This window comes from Scardinius erythrophthalmus (genome assembly GCF_964197995.2).
Source record: "Scardinius erythrophthalmus genome assembly, chromosome: 21".
In the NCBI taxonomy this organism is placed as follows: domain Eukaryota; kingdom Metazoa; phylum Chordata; class Actinopteri; order Cypriniformes; family Leuciscidae; genus Scardinius; species Scardinius erythrophthalmus.
In genome coordinates this window covers 14,588,144-14,612,765 of record NC_138241.1, presented here as the reverse complement: position 1 = coordinate 14,612,765, position 24,622 = coordinate 14,588,144, and the positions used below count along the sequence as shown (strand labels likewise).

At 36.8% G+C, this 24,622-nt stretch overlaps 1 protein-coding gene across 3 annotated transcripts in view; it reads left to right on the top strand.

Moving 5' to 3' along the window:
• The first annotated feature begins 8,389 nt into the window (after positions 1 to 8,389).
• Positions 8,390 to 24,622, top strand: part of fam135a (family with sequence similarity 135 member A) — a 29,022-nt gene continuing 12,789 nt past the window's right edge. For 2 of the 3 annotated variants that reach the window (XM_081351509.1, XM_081351507.1), the window contains exons 1-9: positions 8,396 to 8,693; positions 9,086 to 9,140; positions 10,596 to 10,642; positions 11,365 to 11,491; positions 17,976 to 18,055; positions 20,308 to 20,447; positions 21,874 to 21,944; positions 22,052 to 22,225; positions 22,492 to 22,618. In XM_081351509.1, the coding sequence (XP_081207635.1) occupies positions 11,415 to 11,491; positions 17,976 to 18,055; positions 20,308 to 20,447; positions 21,874 to 21,944; positions 22,052 to 22,225; positions 22,492 to 22,618 (669 nt within the window). In that variant the 5' untranslated portion in view covers positions 8,396 to 8,693; positions 9,086 to 9,140; positions 10,596 to 10,642; positions 11,365 to 11,414. Of the gene's footprint in view, positions 8,694 to 9,085; positions 9,141 to 10,595; positions 10,643 to 11,364; positions 11,492 to 17,975; positions 18,056 to 20,307; positions 20,448 to 21,873; positions 21,945 to 22,051; positions 22,226 to 22,491; positions 22,619 to 24,622 lie in introns of all 3 variants that reach the window. The other variant, XM_081351508.1, reaches the window with a different exon arrangement.

Sequence of the window (24,622 nt, the reverse complement as noted above, 5' to 3'; positions counted from 1 at the left end):
GACTGAGCTCATAATATGTGCATATATCATTTGGTGACACTTAATTTAAAAGTTACACACAAATGTTACTGATCATTGCTTTGAGGGAGACACAAACCTCATGTCTGTCAGTATAAAGATACACACATTCCCTTATACATATATTGTTCAAAAGTTTGGGGTCAGTAAGTTTTTGAAAGAAATTCATTACTTTTATTCAGCAATGAGGCATTAAATTGATCAAAAGTTACAGTAAAAGCATTCATATTTCTATTTCAAACAAATGTTGTTCTTTCAAACTCTCTTCATCAAAGAATCCTGAAACAAAATGTATCCAGCTTTCTTATAATTATAAGAAATGTTTCTTGAGCACCAAATAAGCATTTTAGAATGATTTATGAAGGATAATGTGACACTGAAGACTGGAGTAATGGCTGTTGTTACTGTATTTTTGATTTAAAAAAATCATTAACGACCCCAAACTTTTGAACAGTAGTGTACTTTTTTAAAAAATGAATTAAGACACCACATTTTTTGAATAGGGTAAAAAAATGCTAACAGATGTCACCACACTTCCCCAGATTGATTACATTAGGAATTGGTTTTCTAAAATGTTATGTTTAAATATTAAACATTTCCAGAACAGAAATCTGAACACTGGATAAAACCAGGTTCAAAATTCATGTTTTATTTTGTTGACATATTAAAGGTTTTACTGAAGGGATATAATATGGTATCATATGATATGATAGGATAGGATAGATACATAACAACATGCATAAATTGTAATGTGGACTTTTCTGCATTTTCTGTAAAGCTGCTTTGAAAAGTTGTATTGTGAAAAGCACTATACAAATAAATATGAATTGAATTGATAGGATATGATCATATGATATGATAGGATAGGATAGAATAGGGATAAAACTTAAAATTTTAGTGTATGTAAGTTCTATTAAAGTGGAGAAAAAAACTCATTTTGAGAAAATGGACTTTGAATCTGCATTGTAATTTGAAATCTACTACAGATACAAACAGATAACGTGGAATTAAACACATAAAAGTGTATTTTGGACAAATCTGAAACAACACAATAGGAAATGTAAAATAGCCACAAATATCAAAATTGACCAGTGCATAAAAACGTCTTTGCCTGTGATGTCTCGCCTTAAAGGGTTAGTTCACCCAAAAATGAAAATTATGTCATTAATGACTCACCCTCATGTCGTTCCAAGCCCGTAAGACCTCCGTTCATCTTCGGAACACAGTTTAAGATATTTTAGATTTAGTCCGAGAGCTTTCTGTTCCTCCATTGAAAGTCAATGGACGGCATACTGTCCATGTCCAGAAAGGCAATACAGACATCATCAAAGTAGTCCATGTGACATCAGTGGCTCAATCTTAAGTTTATTAAGCGACGAGAATACTTTTTGTGCGCAAAAAGTAAACAAAAATAACGACTTTATTCCACTATTCATTTCCTTCTCTCTGTGCCTCAAGTGAGTTCACGTAGTGTTTTTGCGTAGCGCGTCTGTGTTGTACGTCACACGTAGGCTCACTATTGGCCGACGCTGGTCATGTGTGATGCGTGTGACGTACAACACAGACGCGCTACGCAAAAACACTACGTGAACTTCAGAGAGAAGGAAATGAATAGTGGAATAAAGTCGTTATTTTTGTTTACTTTTTGCGCACAAAAAGTATTCTCGTCGCTTGATAAACTTAAGATTGAGCCACTGATGTCACATGGACTACTTTGATGATGTCTGTATTGCCTTTCTGCATGTGAACAGTATGTCGTCCATTGACTTTCAATGGAGGAACAGAAAGCTCTCGGACTAAATCTAAAATATCTTAAACTGTGTTCCGAAGATGAACGGAGGTCTTACGGGCTTGGAACGACATGAGGGTGAGTCATTAATGACATAATTTTCATTTTTGGGTGAACTAACCCTTTAAAGTTTGTGGACTTTATGTGGTTATGCTGTAATGCATCAACCGCACAAACCTGTAAATAATAATTTTAAGCAACACTTTAATGTCTCCCTAAAGATCTTTATGATCTAAAAGCTCTTAACTGGACAACTCTGATTAGACCAAAAGTAAGAGAAAGGCAGAAGTTTGGTTTTGTCTAATAAAACAACGTCTCAAATTTCGATGCGAGAATCAGATATTTTATGCAGGTCCGTTGTTGGACTAGAACCTCACTGCTAGAATTCCCACGTATCTGCTGAAATGTATTTGTCAGAATCCAAATTCCATTTAAAGAGACAGAGCCTTTAAACAGCCTTCAAACTCACCTCTCGCAATGACCTCAAGAAGAAAATGAACATTGGTGTTTTGGACATATAGAAGTATCATTAAACTGCCTTTACACAATATCACGGTTTCCCCAACTGATACCAAACCAGTGTGTAAGAAATGTAAACGCATAAAAAGACTTGTATTTGTGTAAATACAGATAACAAAGAAAGGTTTAATTTGATTCTCACCGGCACAGCTATTGCTGAATTGTCCTTCAGTTTTCCAATATGTGTGAATCCATCTAGGTTTACTTGTCCTCTTGGTGCCAGCTGCTGTGAATCTGTTGCCATACAATCTGTTATGAGACTCGCAGAGCCTTTTTTGACAAGCAGTAAAATGTTGTGCCACTGAGAATTGAAGAGGAGTGTTTGGTAAGGGAATAAAGCTATCATCCCTCTGTTCTCTTGGGTTCTGTATGAGAACTCCACAGACAGGGCCTCCCCGTTGAGTCTGACGGCGAGCTGTTCCTTTCCATTCAGATCTTGCATTTGCCACATATTCCAGCTCTTATTCAGTGTATCGCCGCTCATCCGATATGTTGCAGAAAATGCAAATTCCTCAGGCAGCCCCATGGGAAACACAGATCTGATTCAAGGGTGGAATAGCAAAACTCATTTAGACCTGATTACGAACAGAAATTATATACTAATGTAGTCAGTAAAGTAAGTTACATATTTTATAATATTTAAATAACTTATTAGCATGGTTACTATCTACAAAAAAGTAGGTACAGTCATTTTGAAACATACCATATTGAATGAGTATTGTATTCATGTGTATCTTAAAGTATTTCAAAGAATACTATATGGAAAATATATATCCAAATCTCCAAAAGAGAAAAAAAAAAAAAAAAACTGGTTTATGTTAATAATGTAATTTTAATTCAGCACCATGGACAGAGGAAGTTCCATCCGTAACCAGAAGATGTCGTCATATGCCAACAGTTCAAGTCATTCTCAAGAGTTTCCTTGATTAGACCACTATCAAAGCCTTAAATGAATAGGCAGCGGTCATGTGGTATAGGAGCTTTCAGAAAACTCCCATCTTACAAGCTCTTCCACCAGTACATGAACGCTTAGCAGATATCTAGTAATTAGGCTACGGTAATTTCAACATGGCCTGAACGCACCTGAAGTGTGTGCCTACTCGCAATATTATTGATTTGGATGAGAACTGAACTGCAGTTGGACGATGACATCACCGTTTTCAACAGAGTTGCTTTTTAGGGGCCGTTTACACGACTTTTTATGTGTTTTGAGCGTTCATTTACACGACAACAGGGTTTTGGTGGTCTGAAAACGCAAACCTTTGAAAATCGGTTTCAAAGTGCAAGTTTTTTAAAACAGCACCCTTATCATCTCCGTGTAAACTACAAAAACGTGAATTTGTGGAAAAACGGTGACGTCATGCACGAGTAGGTTATTACGTGTTTACTCTTTTTTTTATTATTATTTTTTTATTTTTTTGGCAAATGAAAGGATAGCCTACAGATATTAAGCCCCCTGACTGAAGTCAATAATTGTATCCCTTAAAACTCATCTTTGATCACCAAAATGACAAATTTTAAAGGGTTGTTTTTTTTTCTGTGAAAAAAAATTCGTCATGCTTGAAAATAACTTGAATGTAACTCTAACTTACTACACCATTGGTTCATTTGTATATGGAACCATGAATGCTAATTAGCCCCGCTTCCACTCATTCACACCTGCTCAGAAATTCACTTGGCCAACTGAGGTAGGCTAAACGCTGGCACAACGGTATCGCTCTTTGCAAACGTTTACATAACGGTAATTAATATGCCTTTTACTTGACTATTAAACAGCTATTAATGTGTTGCTAATGCTACACAAACCACGTTCCTATTCACTAAACGCTAAACCGCGGCATTCTTAAACGCTTATTTGAACAACTTAGAATGTCAGTAGAGAAAGGACTTGATCATAACATCATATAGATCATACACTCGTTATATTGCTAAATGTACCCAAATTTTCATATAAACAGAAAAATGTACTGGGATAACCTGGATTCTCTTGCGACTCCCCTGCTAGTTCGCTGTTAAAAGCCGCCGGTACTGTGTCCTGATTGGTTACAAGGTTTGTGACATCAGAAACACCAGCGATTTCAAACCGCGTTTTTGAGACTCTTTAGATCACGGCAAAGAGAAGAGAAAATGCTCAGCAATGGTGTTGACTTGTGAATTTGCACATTGTTAATATTAAAGCATATTAAAAACATCACAAAGACGTTTAAACAACATTAAAAACTTGATTTTCACCACAGGGGGACTTTAACAGTAAGAAATAAGAGGGGGAGGAGGGCGCAAACGACATCATTACCAGTGATTATAAGAATTACACAAATCAACACAATGCCATAACATTTTGTTTTCATGAAAAATACAGCGTTATTAATCGTTTTCGCGGATCTGTGTGAATGGAGATCACGTTTTGATAACGTCATCTGCACAGCACATCGTTGTCGTGTAAACTTAGTTGAATTCAACTCATTTCATATTTGATTATCTTTACACAGTTACTGAATGAATGAATGAATGAATCAACACTGAACTGACCTCAGCTGAACAATGACAGAATGAGAGAACTGAACCGGCAATAGTAACCGGCAATATTGTACAACTTAGACAGAGTCTACAACAAAAAAATATAAGACAACCGGAAGTGGTTCCAACTAAGTTCATAAATTAATCCAACCTTTTGCAATATTTACATGCCCTTTCTTATAAAACAGACATGTTCAAATATAGCTCTCGCCATATTGAATATGCTGAAGATCCCAATAATAATAGTTTATTTAGAGCACTAAAGCATCTTTGGTCTTCATTCAGGTAGAACAGCCTGTAGTTTTCTCACTGTCAGAGGTGTGTACCTGGTGTTAATCCTGAAGTTGAACTCGGGGCCAATCTTATATGCTACATGTTGAGATATCGTTTCAGGCACCTTCCTCACCATCCCTCTCCTGGCCATTTCAGCAATGTTGAACTGCGTCATTATGTAAAATCCTATGGGATATCAAAGAGACTGAAGTTAAAGAATAGCACATTTATTCCAAATGTATGCATGTGCTGTTTTTGAGATGTTTACCTGGAAATAAGCCATTCCCATCTTCAGTCTGAGGACACACACTTTGGTCTGTCTGAAGGAGGCTCATGCTGGAAAATGGCATGACTTTGAAGAAAATGACATTATTGTTAAATATCAAGTAAAACCCTTTTCCCGCATCTTTTATTGCTTCACCCATTCTTTCCTTTTATTTCTTGACTCCTCCTCCCTGTGTTTGATGAACACACATTGCTTGTGGGAAATCTGTGTTGACTGTGTGAACAACACAATCACACCGTGTTTGAAAAGCTGCGCTCCCCTTTGAGTTCAAGCATTTTATTGTTTTCAAGTCTGAATTCTTATTTGATCCAAAAACAAGAAATCACTGATATTGCTAAAAGGCACTTACCATGTGCATGAAGACCAGTGGAGATGCATTGTTTGATCATATTACACAACAAGTAGAGACAAACTTCCCTAGAAATAAAAGTTGAGTTGTTTGTTAACTGAGATTGTATAATGTGTGTATATACTGTAGTATGCATAAAATGAAACATTACATGAAAAAAAAAATTGAAATAATAAAGAAAATGAGATAATAAAGGGGGAAAAAAAGAGGAAGAATGTATGCATTACCTCCAGATCATTTTTCCTGATTCCCACAGATGTTCGTCTCATGCAGGAGGCCTCTGATCTGAGAAGCCCACACAAGATCTCACCAAACCAACTGAACATGATCTGCAGCTGACCAGTGAGGTGAGGAACAGCTGACAACCCAAAAACATGATGCTGCTGCTCATTAGTCCTGGAGGAGGGAGCTGCTCCTTTAGTTCCTTTAATGACCAACAAACAGGTAAAGTGTGACTTCTTGGACTTTTATAATAAATTGATTAATCTAATGACTGGGACTCATCAGATTAGTTTTATATTCCCAGAGTTGTTGTTTCATTAAGGCTCATTTCGGCATATCGGCATATGCAATGACAAATTTTATATTTTTCAAATTCACATTTGAACATCCAGTTGAAAAGAAAAACATTTTTTTTATATACTTATATATATATATAAGCAAATTTGCAAAAAAAGATTAAATTATTGATCAATGAGGAATGAGGTTCTACATTATATATATATATATATATATATTTGTAGAACCTCATTCCTCAATAATTTAATCTTTTTTTGTGCCACTTGCAAGTCAGAAAATAACACTTGGAGACAAGTGTCTGGAAAACACTTCTCAATCACTTGCTTTAAAAACACAGCAGTTCCCTTGGTAACATCCACTGTGAATACAAAGTCACAGATGTCTCAGATGAGGATGGAAAATTTCCTGTGTTGGCCCAGTCTTACAATTCTCCTGAGGTACAAATAAGACTGTTTGTGTTATATATCTTCTTATCTAATCTATAGTTGTGTCTTCATCTGGTAAGAAACACTCCACTGATGCACTAACAATACTTACAGTAAATATGAAATATTATATATATATATATATATACATGTATATGTGTGTGTATGTCTGTATGTATACTGTATATATACATAATTGATAACTGAAGAGGAGTTCTGTTCAATAATTTATGACTACAAAAATTAAATATTAATTTTGAACTTGCATCCAAAGGACATTTTCTTAATGCATAACTGAATGCAAGTTTGCACCCGCCTCTTCTGCTGGCAATAATATTTAACAATATTACGTTAAACTATATCCTGACCATGGCATCTGATTATGATTGCCTTGATTCCCAATAGTGCTTTATTCTTCCAGTCAAATTAAAGAATTCATCAAGAGTCATTACAAACAATAAAATTATAAAGTATGAACACAATTATTTGTGCTGTTCCAGAATTTCATATTAAACGTCTTAAATATGCTTATAGATCATATTGCATTAACCAGAGAGAGAGAGAGAGAGAGAGAGAGAGAGACATATGGCAACACGTATGGCGTATACCCGCAGGCTCCTTCAAGAACTTATGCCTTTTCTTTTTTGGACAGTTATTATTCTTCATTGGCTTGCTTCTTTTATGTAGGATAGTTAGTAAAATCTGCTAAATGTCCAAATCTACATGTAAATGAAGAGAGGACACAACAGACAAATAAAAGAATTTCTTACTCCTAATTACGGTATTTTCGACCAACTGCTAATTTAGATGATCTTAGTATCTGCAAGTGAATTTGATCTTTATACTGCTAGAAGGATTAGGGATAGGAATATCTGCACAATGGTAAGTTAAAACCAGATAAACCAGCTAAGTCATTTGAATACCAGAGGAAATACTGTGAAAATTCATCCCCAAGACTTTATTTGCATTTAATGATGTTTGTCCATGAATACTAATCTACTTTCCAATGTGGCGTAACAGTAGATTCATACAATTAAAATGTAACTGTGATACATGAGTTGATGTTTTCTGTTTGTGGGAGGTTTATTTGAACACAGGAATCACAAACACTATAATTGACATAGCCTAAACGTCCACAGATTAACACCACCTTTAAAACACAAGGAACACACATAATATTAAACATTTGAAGAGCCTTTAAATATTACGGGTGAGTTATCTTCTATATTATTAGATTAATAGAATGTGTGTATTATATTGTTTAACACCTAATGTCTCCAGTCTGGTCCAGTTGAACTTGATATAAAGATATCTCAGCTGGAAAAAAAGAACTTACACCAGCCACAATCGAGATGGTGTGCTAGTCTTAACTGGTTTAATGTCTTCCAGATTGGTCAGCTGAAATGTGCCCAAAACCACTTTAAAATCAGCCAACAGACCCACCAAGGATGAAAGACCAGCAAGGGACGAATACATTTTTTTAATATATATATATATATATATATATATATATATATATATATATATATATAATTACTTTATTTCTCATTGGGATTAAGAGCCTATTTTTAAGTTTTGTTTTGCAAAGAATATAGCATAATGTAGATATAATATCCTTTATTGGACATATTTTCTAATAAGGAAGCAACTGAATAACGTCTTCAACAAATAATAAGGGCAGGAATCATATTAACGCCTTTGATAGTGACCAGTGTTGTACCGGCTTGTTGTGAGCGCCTCCCTTAAACTCACTCTTACAGCAAGTTTAGACAATATTTACGATCTACGACTCTCACCGCACACCGTACGGAGATGTGATTCATTTTTCATCCAATCCGACCGATCTGGACTTTTAAGTCTTTGCTGTGAGGACGGGACATAACAGAATTTTAATCGACATGCAGAGGAATTAAGCAGCGTAGTGATCGGAGCGTCGAGGCGGGATCGCTCTGAAATCCAGCCCGCGGATTGAGGCCCAAATTCCCGAAGCGGATACATGTACGTGGTTTTCAATTAACTTACATAGCAGCCAGATATTTTTTTATCAACTATTACTGTTTGTTGTATTTGAGCTTGTAGGTTGACAACGTGTCCGTTAACTTACCCAAATAGTGTGATGTTTGTGAAAGCTGGTCATTTGACAAGCAAAACAGGCTAACGCTAGAGCTAACTGCCCTAGTAGGAATTAAAAACAAAAGCTGTTCAACAAATCATGTTTAAATCTTTAGTATTTGAGAAATTGTTAATCATATTACTGAAAATCAAATGAAATTTATAATGGGTAGTTGAATTATCAAATGCAATCACATGCTTATTTGAACGTTGTATTTTAGAAACATGAAACATTTATTAGTTAGGTTTAAATACGTTTTATTTGTGCTTTTATATAGGATTGTGTTGATCAGTTAACATGAAGAGAGAAGATACTGAACCGAGTCAGGACGGGTGAGTCGTTTACATAGATAATATCATATATTATCTTTTACACGCACACACACGTAACGTTACATACATAGACCCAAATCACTCAATTTTCAATGTAACATATTTCCCCCATTATTTTCTCCATAAGTATTTGTATTACTTCTAAGTCTTAAAATAAACCATTAGTTTTTTTTAATAAATCAAGATTAGAAAAAAAGAGTCTTATTTTGTTTTGAAGCACATAGGCTAAAAGTCAGAAAAATGTTCAAGGCAGTGTGTACATAAATTTTTCCTATGAATTGTGGATCTTCAGAATTGTAGGTAATGCAGTATTTAGCATTATACTAATAGTATAGTATTATTATTATTTTTTAAGTTGAAATAACAGACTTCTGGCTTGTACAGAAACATGACTGAGCTGATAGGCATGTCTCAACATTTAAAATATGTTATCACTAAATAGCTACAGAACTGAATAGGATTTTTACTTCTTATCTTGACTGTTTTGCTCAATAGAGAGAGAGAGAGAGAGAGAGAGAGAGAGAGAGAGAGAGAGTGGAAGAAAGCAGAAAACACAAGAATATGAACATATGCCAAGAAGTAGAGCAATAAGAAATATCGTAACTCAATTTTCACAAGCACAGCTCAAAGGAAGGAAAGTGGCAGTCCTTACACAAATGGCCTGTTTTCTGTTTGTATCTGCGTACGCAGCGCTAAGACAGTGGGACAGTGCTCTTGTGCTCTTATCACCAGCTTAACACATGTTTGGAAGGAAAATCTTGCTGTGGTTGATCTGATTTGACTTTGTGGTTTGCATGTGATCAGCGACTGCAGTTCGCCTTTCATTTAAGGTAGCTAATCTGTATTAATGAAAGTTAAAGTCCCTGATAATGCCACAAAGGACATGAAATCCTCCAGAGACCCCCGCGGGAGAGTCTAGCCAGCAATAGCGGAGTTATTTGCATCGAATCCTCTGAAGTGTGCTGGACTTGTCAGGATCTTGCATCACACCTCAGTACTGTATGTGTGACTTGCAAATAAGGGTGAATCATTCTGAAAGCCTGTGGGGTGTGTGAAAGCATTCTCTGGTAATTCAGAACAAGCACAGGCAGTGCTTAAAGATATTAAGGTGAAGAGCGCTGAGAATACACTGTCTTGTATGTTAATTCATGCATGCTTGCAGACGTGAATGCCTCTGCTATATTTGTGGAGTTTAAATGTCAGGAGGTAGTCAAACTCGTTTCATGAACTTGGGTCAGAGTTGCTTGGTGAAGTGGAAGGGCATTTTGTTTGCATGTGAAAGTGCATGAGGGTTCTTTTTGGAACTTTTCGACTTTTAGGCTAGTCTTCTAAAAGACTTTTAGATTCTGTTCCATTTCGAGTGCAAGTGAGTGATATCAGAAATAAAATTCTGTCATTATTTACTCACCCTAATGTTGATTCAAACCTGTATGCTTTTATTTCTGTGTTTTTCAGCGAAGGGGAAGACTATCAGTGTACTTGCAGTACTGTAAAACTCTGGGGTTAGTAAGATTTTTTTTTTAAAGAGATTAACTTATTTCGTAAGGAGGACACATTCAATTGATCAGAAGTGACAGATAAGACACAATGTTACAAAAGATTTATATTTTAAATAAATCATGTTTTTTTTTTTTCTATTTATCAAAGAATCTTGAAAATGTATCACAGTGTCCACAAAAATAAGCGGCACAACTTTTTTCAACATTAATAATAATGAGAAGAATAAGCACCATATCAGCATATTAAAATGATTTCTGAATGATCGTGTCATTGAAGACTGGAGTAATGATGCTGAAAATTCACTTTTTTCCATCACAGGAATAAAATAAGTTTTTAAAATACATTAAAATGGAAATCAAATTCATCTTGTAATAATATTTGACTATAGTTATCACTGTATTTTTGATCAAATAAATGCAGCCTTGATGAGCATAAGAGACTTATTTTAAAAATCTTACCAACCCCAAATGTTTTAACAATAGTGTATATTTTGATCTGCTCCTCACACAAAGCTAAATACTAGTTAGGCTAATAGGCTAGTCTGTTAGTGTGCATACTCATATACGGTCGGATGTACATGTGCATATTTTCTTTAACATTTTTGCACATTTCTATGTTTCAATGTATTTTCTGGTTAAATTTCAGTGTTTAAACTTATTTTCCGGTCCTCCCACTATTGATGACACAACTGATGAATTTGTTTATATGTTCTGTATCTGCACAGTTTTGCTGCAGATCGTTTGAGACAGGCCGTCCTCCAGCCCTGAATCCAGCATGACGGAGGTCCAGGCCACGGTGGAGTTCTCTGTGGAGCTCCACAAGTTCTATAATGTGGATCTTTTCCAAAGAGGGTAAGAACATTTTCCACTAAAGATCTTATTTTGTAGAAAGTGTCATTCCAGGTTGGGTAGCACACACAGATAAAATATTTTCAAAGATGATCTTGGATGGCAGCCATGACTAAAACAATAAAGAAAGAGGAATAGATTACACAGGATACCTTTGGTATGATAATGCTTTATCAGGCACCTGCTCTCCATCAAGATGGATTTTTTCTTTAGAAAGTTTGTCTAGTTTATATAGACAAATGATGAGGAACGACAGCATGTATTTGGATTAAGATGTGATCGTTGGAAGGAAGACAAAACTGAATGATAATCAAAAGTGTGAACAATATGCATCCCTTTTGGGTTTCCCAGGTTCAGGTTCCTGTTCTGAAATTCTTGCCGTTTGTCAAGTTAAATTTATGTGTATAGCGCTTTTTTGTCTACGAGTTAGTCTCAATTTTGAGCCTAATTGGGAAACCCTGGTTTGTTCTTGACATTGAATAGAATTAAAAGAATTAAAAATGTAATTGCTGAGCACATTGCTAAAACTTACCACTTGCAGCCTGCCACTATCTCCATTTAGACATTCCATATGAGATCATCTTTACTGATAATAACAACGCGCAATGCTTTCTTACAGTACTAGACAGTCTATGTTATTCCTGCCGTCGCTTGCCGGCGCGAGTCTCGGCTTCTCTGTCTAAATGTGCACCAGCTTTTCTTAGAATTCATAATTTAGGAGTCTCCTCACAATTATTTCTGTTCAGGCACGTCACAAGTGTCTGCTTGTACAGTTGTGTTTCATGTTGCTGATTGGTTCTCCATTAGTTGGCTTGCGTAGAGGGACATTTCAAAATACTTTGCTGTTTCAACCAGTTTTTTTTTCAGTCAGTTGCAGTCAAGGTCCAAAATTAACACTTGCCGATTGCCAGATGAACAGAGTAAATACTACAGAGTTACTTGGCAGTTGGCTGGTAACCTGATTAATAACTGCATTATTATACGGTTTAAATTGCAGTGTAAATATGTTGTCACATTTACCGTTGCTCTGCAAACAATTACATTTAATAAGAATCCATGCAATTGGGAGCTTCACTTGATGCGAGTTTGAGTTTCTGCTTGAACAGGCAGATTTCGCTAAGATTGAAAGTGACTTCTATGCGAGCCGTGCTTCATGCATCGCTACACTAGTGACAATGGACCTTTTTAGCCTGCACAATTTCACAGAAATGTCACTAATGTGACCGCACCTTAAAGGGTTAGTTCACCCCAAAAATGAAAATTGTCATTTACTCACCCTCCTGTCGTCCCAAACCCATAAGACTTTCGATCATCTTCGAAACACAAATTAAGATATTTTAATGAAATCTGAGAGCTTTCTGTACTCTCCATTGACAGTCCACACAACTACCCCTTTGGCGCTTCAAAAAGTTCAAGAGATCCAAAAACTAATCCATATTGAATCTAGCAGTTTAGTCAAATTTTGTGCTTTTTGACACAATTGCTTTATATAATGAACAGAGTGAATTTAGGCTTGTATTCACACATAAACTTTCATCAACTCACACCTCAGTTGTGCTAAACGGAAGGTCAAGCACACTTGCTTGATGTGCGAGAACCATTGAGGTTCATTCTCATGTTACGCAGCACTATTGAGTAGTGGTCGACCTATATTGGTTTTTTGATGGCCGATGCCGATATCTTAGAGAACAGGGTGGCCGATATAAAGCCGATATTTTTATATATAATAAATATATATATATTATCTGTCTTCATTAGTTTACCATCTCTGTCAGTCATATCTAATACTTTGTTAGACAGAACTGGTAAACAAAGAAAGTAAATGGTATGCGAAAAAGTAAAGCGTTTGCTTTTATATTATTTGTAACAGAAAAGGCAAACAATCAGGCTAAAATACTTTTATGCAAGAACCAATGAGGTTCATCCTCGTGTTACGCAGCACGTTTGAGCTTCAGCAAGAACCAATGAGGTTCATCCTCGTGTTACGCAGCACGTTTGAGCTTCAGCAAGAACCAATGAGGTTCATTCTCGTGTTACGCAGTACGTTTGAGCTTATGCAAGAACCAATGAGGTTCATTCTCGTGTTACACAGTATGTTTGAGCTTATGCAAGAACCAATGAGGTTCATTCTCGTGTTACGCCGTACGTTTGAACTTCAGCAAGAACCAATGAGGTTCATTCTCGTGTTACGCAGTACGTTTGAGCTTCAGCAAGAACCAATGAGGTTCATTCTCGTGTTACGCAGTACGTTTGAGCTTCAGCAAGAACCAATGAGGTTCATTCTCGTGTTACACAGTATGTTTGAGCTTATGCAAGAACCAATGAGGTTCATTCTCGTGTTACGCCGTACGTTTGAACTTCAGCAAGAACCAATGAGGTTCATTCTCGTGTTACACAGTATGTTTGAGCTTCAGCAAGAACCAATGAGGTTCATTCTCGTGTTACGCAGCACGTTTGAGCTTCAGCAAGAACCAATGAGGTTCATTCTCGTGTTACGCAGAACATTTGAGCTTCAGCAAGAACCAATGAGGTTCATTCTCGTGTTACGCAGAACGTTTGAGCTTCAGCAAGAACCAATGAGGTTCATTCTCGTGTTACGCCGTACGTTTGAACTTCAGCAAGAACCAATGAGGTTCATTCTTGTGTTACGCAGTACGTTTGAGCTTATGCAAGAACCAATGAGGTTCATTCTCGTGTTACGCCATACATTTGAGCTTATGCAAGAACCAATGAGGTTCATTCTCGTGTTACACAGTATGTTTGAGCTTATGCAAGAACCAATGAGGTTCATTCTCGTGTTACGCAGAACGTTTGAGCTTCAGCAAGAACCAATGAGGTTCATTCTCGTGTTACGCCGTACGTTTGAACTTCAGCAAGAACCAATGAGGTTCATTCTTGTGTTACGCAGCACGTTTGAGCTTATGCAAGAACCAATGAGGTTCATTCTCGTGTTACGCAGCACGTTTGAGCTTCAGCAAGAACCAATGAGGTTCATTCTCGTGTTACGCCGTACGTTTGAACTTCAGCAAGAACCAATGAGGTTCATTCTCGTGTTACGCAGCATGTTTGAGCTTATGCAAGAACCAATGAGGTTTGTTCTCGTGTTACGCCATACATTTGAGCTTATGCAAGAACCAATGAGGTTCATTCTCGTGTTACACAGTATGTTTGAGCTTATGCAAGAACCAATGAGGTTCATTCTCGTGTTACGCAGAACGTTTGAGCTTCAGCAAGAACCAATGAGGTTCATTCTCGTGTTACGCCGTACGTTTGAACTTCAGCAAGAACCAATGAGGTTCATTCTTGTGTTACGCAGCACGTTTGAGCTTATGCAAGAACCAATGAGGTTCATTCTCGTGTTACGCAGCACGTTTGAGCTTCAGCAAGAACCAATGAGGTTCATTCTCGTGTTACGCCGTACATTTGAGCTTATGCAAGAACCAATGAGGTTCATTCTCGTGTTACGCAGCATGTTTGAGCTTATGCAAGAACCAATTAGGTTTGTTCTTGTGTTACGCAACACGTTTTAGCTTCAGCAAGAACCAATGAGGTTCATTCTCGTGTTACGCAGCACATTTGAGCTTCTTCAAGAACCAATGAGGTTTGTTCCCGCGCTTCAAGCAGGTTTGGTTGAGCTTCTGTTTATGTTCGCTGATCAGTGTTAATATGTGAATAAAAAGCCTAAATTCAATCTGTTCATATTTGTTTTCATTTTTGGAATTAAGTCTACTCACCCAAAACTTGTTTTGGTTCAAGTCTTTCATAAAATAATTTTTAAAGAAAGAGCTGATTAATCTGAGACATGATGCGCAAACCCCACTAATGAATAATGTAGATCATGGATATAGACAAGCTGAATGCATTTACATATTTAATGTGAGAATTAAATTTTAATTAGCAGATAATCTCAGAATACAGTTGAGGTTAACTGCAGTTTGCACAAGTTTCGATCTATGTGTCAACAATATTATTGATCTGACTGAGAACTGATCAGAGCTGAACGATGACATTATTTTTTGCTGAACTGCTTTAAATCAACTTTAATAATTGATGATCTTTACAACAGAACTGAATCAACACTGAACTGACTTCAGCTGAACAACAGCTGAAATGCATAATTTTCCTGTTAACACTGGAAAGCTGCTTTGAAACTATTTGTATTGTAGAAAGCACTATATAAAGAAAGGTGACTTGACTCAACCTGAAATGACCCAAATTCAGTACAGATCTTTTCTGAACGCTCCATACCTAGTATTATCCTAAGTATGTATTTCAATACGTGAGTATTTCAACGCACAAGATCCTAATTTAATGTAAGCTCATTGTGCTCTATGAAAAGCCATAGTTTTATTTAGAACAGGTAAGGGTTAAGTTACAAGTGCTGCCCACATTTCAAAACCAGTCACTAGATATAACTAGGGGTGCGAGGTATGAGTATGATGATGAGTATGGCAGTTACTAGCATATAAAGTTATTTTTGCTACATATCCAAAGTAAAAATGTGTTTGTTCTAAAAATATGTTGTTGAATTGATATTGTAAGCAGTGTCGGGTAACACATTACAAGTAAAGCGAGTTACGTAATCAATTACTTTTTCAAATGACTAGTAAAGTAACGGATTACCTTCAAATTTAAAATTCAGATAAGTAACACAAGTTACTTTGTTCTCTAATTTATTAACTGACACCTATCCTGCCCCCATATTAAGAGAAATTACACTACAGATGAATTTCCTTCAGAGTCTAGGCTAATTCCTTTCACTTTTTGTGTGAAAGGGCCTTTTTACATTTGCTAAAAATAGATTTTTTTTTTTATTAAAACACAAACAAGCATGCCCAGCCCAGATGAGAAAAAGTCATGCAAAAGTAGTAATACATTACTTTCCATAAAAAGTAATTAAGTAATGCAATTACTAACTTTTTTTTAGGGAGTAAGCCAATAGTGTAGCCTATTGCATTCTTTTTAAAAGTGACTTCCCCAACACTCGTCGTAACTGCACTCTTTTTATGTCTCAGTGTAAACATCTAAAGGGATTCTTTTCAAATGAAAAGGAAGAAACCCTGTGTTATCGGCAGTGCTAATAGGGTTGTTTGGTGTCAGCACAGCAGTTTGCAACCTCAGGCTAACATTCCACATCTGCTGACATTGTCGCCGTGGGTCTAACTAAAAACAGAGAGCCATCGGGTTTGCTCAGCTGTGCGACAGGAAGCTTAACGCAACCCTCATTCTACTCTTCAGCTCCTGTAAGGGGACTAGTTGTTTGTTCCTGTTCCCAGATCTGTGTTCTGGCCAGCCCTTTGTATTCTTACCTCCTATCTCCTCCTGCTTTTGATGTCATGATATTTTCGTCAGGATAATTGCAGCTCTATTTTGGTTGCCTGAGCTTCTTCTTTCATTTCAAATGCATGGGAGGATGGGGCACAGGATATAAACAGAGCTGCGTGAATACAGACATGTGCTGAAGCTTTCTGATCTGGTTTATTAAGTCGGGCTCTGAGTAGAAATGAGGAACTGAGAGGGGATGAGTCTTCTCTTCGACGGTCACAGTGGCTTCTTCTGTTTTTAAGAACCACATTAAAAAAAGCTGACTGATTTAATTGAAAAAAAACGGAAATGATCCATTTTCAAGAGGCTTTGTTGTATTAATGGTTTTTAAACTGTATTTTTCATGTAGCCTGTTATTGTGAAATGTTATTGCAATTTCAAATAACTGATTTTGTAACTGAATATATTTTAAAATATAATTCATTTCTGTGATGGCAAAAAAAGTCTTCAGTGTCACATGATCCTTCAGAAATCACTCTAATATGCTGATTTGGTGCTTTAGAAACTTTACTTATTATCATCAATGTTGAAAACATTTATGCAAACCATGATACATTGTTTTCAAGATTCTTGAATGAATAGAAAATACAAAAAAAGAGGGTTCGTATTATCATAACCTAGAAAAATATTGGCAATTTCCAGGAAAAATCATGGAAATTTGTTTCACAAATATCTAATAGAATGTATGTTTGATCATTTTGTTTAAACAAATACTTGCCATTCGGTCATTCAGTCACGTGACGTTATGTTCTTTGCACAGTCACAGCTGTGCGTGGATTTTTATTTTTATTATACATAGACTTTCATGGAACCGTAGATCCTGAATATTTGCCTCAAAAGTCATGGAAAAATCATGGAAATTTATTGGTAAAAATGTGTATGAATGAACCCTAAAAAAAACATAATTTTTTTAAATAGAAATTGTTGTAACATTATAAATGTCTGTACTATCACTTTTGATCCATTTAATGCATCCTTGCTGAATAAAAGTATTAATTTCTTTTTTTGAAAACTTTCTTTGCCTGAGCTTTCTGAACTTGTCTGGTTGTGTATAAACTGTGGTATATGGTATAACATTGTTTCAATCAGTTGTTTGATTTTATTTGCTTTTCTCGAATATTTAATGAAAACTGTTTTTTATTTTTATTTTATGGATTAACAGGTTCTATCAGATCCGAGCTGGCGTGAAGGTGCCGCCACGGGTCCCACAGAGGGTGGAAGCCAGTCTGCTGCATCCCATAGGTAAAAAAAAAAAAACTCATACACCTAAAATAAACGTGACTCATTCAGTGCAGTCGATGGTGGTATGGTTGATGGTAGATATGGTTGATGGTAGATAATCAGAAGTGAGATGCCACATTTTATTTTTCAACAAATGGAAATCTGTGTTTAACCTTCATAAAATGTTCACAAAATTTTTAATGACTATTTAAAGAACATTTAATTGGGCTTAAAACTATGATGCTAGCTGTTTTATAATGTAATTTAAGTTGTATTGAATGTTTCTGGATTGATGATCCCTGAGACCTCATCCTGTTTTTCCAGTAGAACAGACTGTATTTTGTAACTTGTTAAACATATCTAATCATTTAGATATATTTTAGATATTTGTTTCATTTGAATCTTGCGACTTTTAAAGCAATATGTTTAAATTACATATGAAAACTAGAGTAGGAAACAGCAAACGAAAATTATATTATTGAATTTAAATGATAATTTTGCCCCAAACGTTACACATATGGGAGGGAAAATGTAAATTAAAATATGAAAATACATTGCCATTTTACATATTGCATTGCCATTTTGCATATTACATAATCAATAATTAAAATTGAAATTTGCTACCGAAATGCTTCAATACCTCCAGGGATTTCTTCAGGCGGTGTTTTGCATTGGAATGCAGCTTATCTTCACGTATAAGGGTTAAACGTCTAACCTTCCCTTTATAACATAGTTCTTAAAGCTGTAGCCTTTGGCTCTCTTAAAGGGGTCATGAACTGAGAAATAAAAATTTCCCTGAGCTTTTGACATATAAGAGGTCATCATACTATAAAAATATCCTGCAAGTTTCAGAACTGAAAACATCCTTTATTAGTCCAAAAACAGCTTTTATTGAAACTGAGCCCAGAGAACGACTCACTGCGGAATGTGCTTATAGGTGAAAAGACCGCCTCTGCAGAAGAAAATCAACTCCTACTTCATCATTGCAACTTTGGCCCTTGCTTACTGGCATGTTAAAGAGATGACGAGGAGAGAAGAGCGATACAGGATCACTGGACTAAAAATAACATTAACTTCCAAAGGATATTAATGCTAGGAATGTGGTTATTTATTTTCAACAATATGAATGCCTCAGTTGAGCATTATTTAATTGTATTTGGTACATCAAACTCTGAATTCTTTGGTAAATCAGTCGCAATTTCGGCGCAGGCTTTGCAAACAGACTTTTACGATATGGACAGTCATACAGTAATGTGACAACATGTAAGTGTTAATTCTAATGCCTGATCGTGATCAGTGATTTCTGATAGGTAATAGGTAATGATTCATGTACAGTCATTCTTTGTCTATGTGTCAGTAAATCAAACCAGTGACTAAACGGTCAACTTCACGTTGTTTCTCTTATTAGGATTAAAATAATGTTATTTAAACTGTCATTAAATTAAACATAGAAAGCGATCAAAGAACGCTTCCTTTACAATCGCCGGAGCTGTCAATCAAACATCTTGAGTTTATCAGGGACTGAGTTCTGGACTCTCGCCAAAACTCCCATTTTAACAAAGTCCGTTTTATCGTTAGTCTTTGGTTAATCAATCAATCTTATCGTTATCGTTTTATCGTTAGTCATATTCAATTAATTTCTTATTTACAGTGTGTTAGTTATGATGAAAGAATCCGTTATCATGCAGAAATCAAGTTTTAAGGATGAGACTTTTCATGATTAGTTAACCTTGAGAGCTGTAATAGTAAAAATGTGCTAAAGTTTTTGAGAGAGTTCCACATGTAATAGTTTTTTCATATGCATAGATGTTAGCCAATCACAGCAGCGAGCGTTAACACTGAAGTCTCACAGCAGACACGGCTTTTCAAACAGAGATTTATTTTTTACTCCATCCACATCCTCTCCTCATAGAAGTTTCAGGGCAGTATGTATGATTTGGAAGTTTATTTTATTTTACTATTTTTTTTAGCTTTTGTCTGAAAAGCATGTGTACTGTAGGTTGACATTTATAGTGTTTGCGCATCTTGCAACGAACGGTTAATGAATTTTGATGTTGGCACCACTGATGTCAAACTTGTATTGGTTCACTTTGTCACGCCATATTTGCTTGTACACAAAGCAAGAGTTTCAGACGACAGAACTCTAAAAAATACCAGCTTATTTCTGTTAAGTCAACGGATTGTTTGGTATGTGTTTTTTTTAGGTTCAATTTCGAAGAGTAGCACATCTATCTGAGCTTTGTAAAGCCCTTCTAATGTGTGTTTTCTCTCAGGTTCAGATCTGGCTTTCCCAGCAACAGTTCAAGATGATGTGGGCTGCAGCAAAACCTTTCAGATCCTTTACAAAAATGAGGAGATTGTAGTCAACGACGTCCTCGTATTCAAAGTGATGATGCTGCTAGATGCAAAGAAGGTGAGCGACTCTAATGACTCAAACAACAGTCACACTATGAGTTCTGTGATAAAATCTACCTCTGTATGCATTAGGGGTGTCCATGGTTAACCGATTAACCGATTAACCGTTAAAAATTGCGTAACCGAGTGAAACATTTTGCTCGGTTAAGTGGCGTCAATGGTGTGCATTGAATTTAGTTGTAATACATTTTTGCACCGCCAGAGACCGCTAGACCAGTTTTCTAATATGAAGCGGGCAAAGAAAGCGCGCGTCCGAGAATGAAGGCTGTGCGCGAGCCAGAAACAAATATAGTCAGTCAGTATCCGCGCCACTGATCGCAGCACAATAATATCTGTCTGCAGAGCCGCAGAGCCACAGCTTTACACCAGCAGTTTTACCCCGCGCATGCGCAGTTTCATCACAACAGTTTTACCCGCAGAGTCCGTTTACCGTTACATTAACCCATACAATTTGTATTATGCATTTCCTAAACATGTACTTGCTAATCAAACACTTTATATGAACAAACTACTAATCTATAAAACACAATCGGTCTTCCGACCTTTTACTGTGTTGATATGCGCGAGGGAGAGAGAGCAATACAGCGCTCGTGTTGTTTGAAGGCGGTGAGAGTGCGCGCGCGCGCGGCCGGGGCTCTCTCACTGTTTGTTCTTATGCGCCCTGTCCACTGATCTAAATAATTAGTTGTTACGACGACTTATTTGTTCCCTCGTTTTAATAAATCGTGGACACGTTGAACTATTTCCCTCCCTCATTTTGATTTAACGTGGCCAAAAACAGTTTGATACTATTAAGTAGTGAATGCTAAAGACCTATATTTTGTGAATTGGTGAATATTCAGGTGAATTATTTCGTGGCCACGAATTAATAATAATTATTAAACTGTTTTTCGTCCCTGTGAAGATAGCTCTTCAGTGAAGGCCGACTACAGCTTTTTATTCCTTTTTTTTTTGTGAATTGGTGAATATTTATCAGTATCAGGTGAATTGTTGTGGCCACGAATTAATAATACCTCAGCACGTTTTACAAGCCCCTTCTCGATCGCAGCGGCAACGAGCACTTTGATCACTTGATTTAAAAAACAAAACATTTCAGCGCTAGATCGACTAAAAAAAAAAAAAAAAACGAACGAAATGAATGCTCTGCTAGTTAACTGAAGATGTTTTGTTTATTTGTATTGGTATTCATGCCGCGAGATGTTTCAAAAGTGGTGACAATATCGACCTTAGAAAATAGTGGTGGGGACATGTCCCACCCGCAAATTTTGCCTATCTCGGGGTTGCGGCGCGCACACTATGGTTAACCGAGTATTAACCGCTAAGGGCCTCGGTTAACGGTTAATGAAAAACTTGAAAACATGCAGCCCTAGTATGCATCACTAGTGATGATAGTGATGATGGTGATGGTGTATTTTCCCCTGCAGGTGGAAGAGTCCTTAAATGAAATGGACTTTCAGCTGTCTTTGGACCTGTTTTTCACCGATGGCGACTACTCGTATGTAGACAAATAACTGAAAGCTATTTTCAGATTTTACTGTTGCCTATATTTAGGGTTAGACAATTGTTTCACATTTAAACGTGTTTGTTTTTGTTTGTGTTTAGGCCCGAGGACCCTAGTTCTCTCCAGAGCATCAGCAGTCGAACGCTGCGTTTGCACTTTAGCCTCCATAGAGGCATCCACCAGCACGTCAATGTCATGTTTGACTACTTCCACCTGTCTGTCATCTCTGCCACTATCCACGCATCACTGGTTGCCCTGCATCAACCTCTAATCAGGTCAGCAATATACACGGAGAACTGGACCTACAGATCACAGTAGTCATTGTGAATATGTCACAAGTGAAGACAGTAGGTTGTGAGCTTTAAAGACCTACTGTGCTTTCCAGGACAAACAAACATCTATGCTTTATACACATAGAACAATGCAAAATTAGCTTCATGTCACACTGGCCAATGTCAAAATATCTAATATAATTTAAAACATACACTACCATGCAAATATATAGTAGAAATGTGTGTTCTGAATTTGATTGTCCCCTCAGTTTCCCACGACCTGTTAAAAGCACCTGGCTGAATCGTAACGCTCCGGCACAGAGCAAAGACTCTCTCATCCCACCACTGGAATCTGTGGTGTTCGGCACCACCTACGTCAAGCAGCTGTCACCAGATGTAAGACACACACACACACACAAATATCACCTGAATCAACCTTTTTTTTTTGCCAAATGAGTGCAGTGTCTTTCGTTTTAATCCAATTAGTCAAAGGATGCTCTCACATCTGTAGTTCGGTTCATTCGGTCTGGGCCAAAGGGCAAAAAATTATACATTGGGGGTAGTGTTGCTTTCGTCAACGAAAATTATGACGAAATATTGTCGTCAACGAACCGTTATCACCTGACGAAAACGAGACGAGACTAGACGTAAATGCATGGTCATGTGACGATGACTAAAATACATGTATAATGCAATATCGTTGACGAATAAAAACGAGACTAAATGTGGTTTAAAAAAATAAAAACTATGCTAAAATGTCTCTTCATTTTCGTTGACCAAAACGAGACGAGACGAAATGTTATAACGTCACGACGAATGAGAGAGTTGTGCGTGAACCCATAGCTTTGTCGGCTTTAAATTCTGGATTGCGATCTGGTCACCCGATTATCAGCGAATTTAACAATATATTACTCCATTAGTTATTCTATTAAAATATCTCATTGATGTATTTGACACATTCATAATCATTACTTTTGCCGGTTCTTTGTGACAGCTGCATGTTATTGGCAGCGTCGGTTACATGAACACGTCACCGCATCAGCGCCAGAACATGGAGATTTTATTTTAGAGAATAATCGCACAACCTATTTGATATCCTATAATTAAATAAACTAATCGAATATCCAAAAATCGTGACTCATCCCTGCATGGAATCTCTTGTTTCTTTTCCCAAATCTTCACTCACGTCACGTCTCACCCATTTTCTAAAGGTATTATAAACGTTTCTTGGTTCGCTTTTAATTAGGCCTATTATATTCGTATTCTTTACTGTGGTAAAGTAGAAAAACGCTGTAGGACAGATGGCCTACATTTGTACTTGCATGTCAAATTCTTTTTAACACAGTTTGTGCTTGTTATATAGACATAGGGCGCGTCAAGTTTAGTTGTAAAGCGCGTTTCACACGCGCGGGTGATTTTTAGTTTCACTTTCTCTGGCAGCGCAATCTCAAACATAGCCTAAATATTTCGCCCTTGTGGAGGATAAAATTCGCTCTTCAAACCAATTTACATCAAGTAGAAAACACAAAGATATCATAAAGAGATCGATGGAGATCGATATCTTCGTGTTTTCCTGCGTCCCACATCCCTCTCAAAGCGCAGAGTGTATATCACGCGACTTTGTGTGGAAATATAAAACGAGGTTTTTTTTAAATAACCCCCCAACCACCGCCGGTAGTTGGTCCATTACCGCGGTGGTAAAAAAAAACCTGCCACCGTCACAGCCCTAAATATAGGCCTACTAAATAGCCTATAATAAGATAGCCTTGTTTGAAATTCTATATTGACTGGGTTAAATAGAATCACATTACTAAAAAGAGACTAAAATACAATTTTCATTGACTAAAACTAGACTAAAATGTCATCAGTTTTCGTCGACTAAAACTAGACTAAAATGTCATCAGTTTTCGTTGACTAAAACTAGACTAAAATGTCATCAGTTTTCGTCGACTAAAACTAGACTAGACTAAAAAGAGTATGAATGTGACTAAAACTAATAAAAACTAAAATGACAGCCTGACACAAAGACTAGACTAAAACTAAAATTAAAACAGGCTGCCAAAAACAACACTAATTGGGGGCTTTCGCACCGGAGGAACCTTTTCATAGTTCCTAGAACTATTGGCGGAAGTACCCGGATGTCGGCGTGTTCGCACCGCAGGAACTAGGACCGATTGCGAAGCGTTGCGAAGGTCGTCTGTATAGGACAACTTAGTTTGAATAAACGAGCAGACACTGATTAGCTACTTGGTCGCCTATTAAACAAATAAAATTAATATCTCAACATCCGCACCAATGTTTTTTTTTTTTTTTTCAAAGCCGCACCCGCCCGCCATCCGCTGATTGTTTTGCGGTCTATGGACGATGCAATGCTCTGCTGATGCGAGCCGCAAGAAAGCC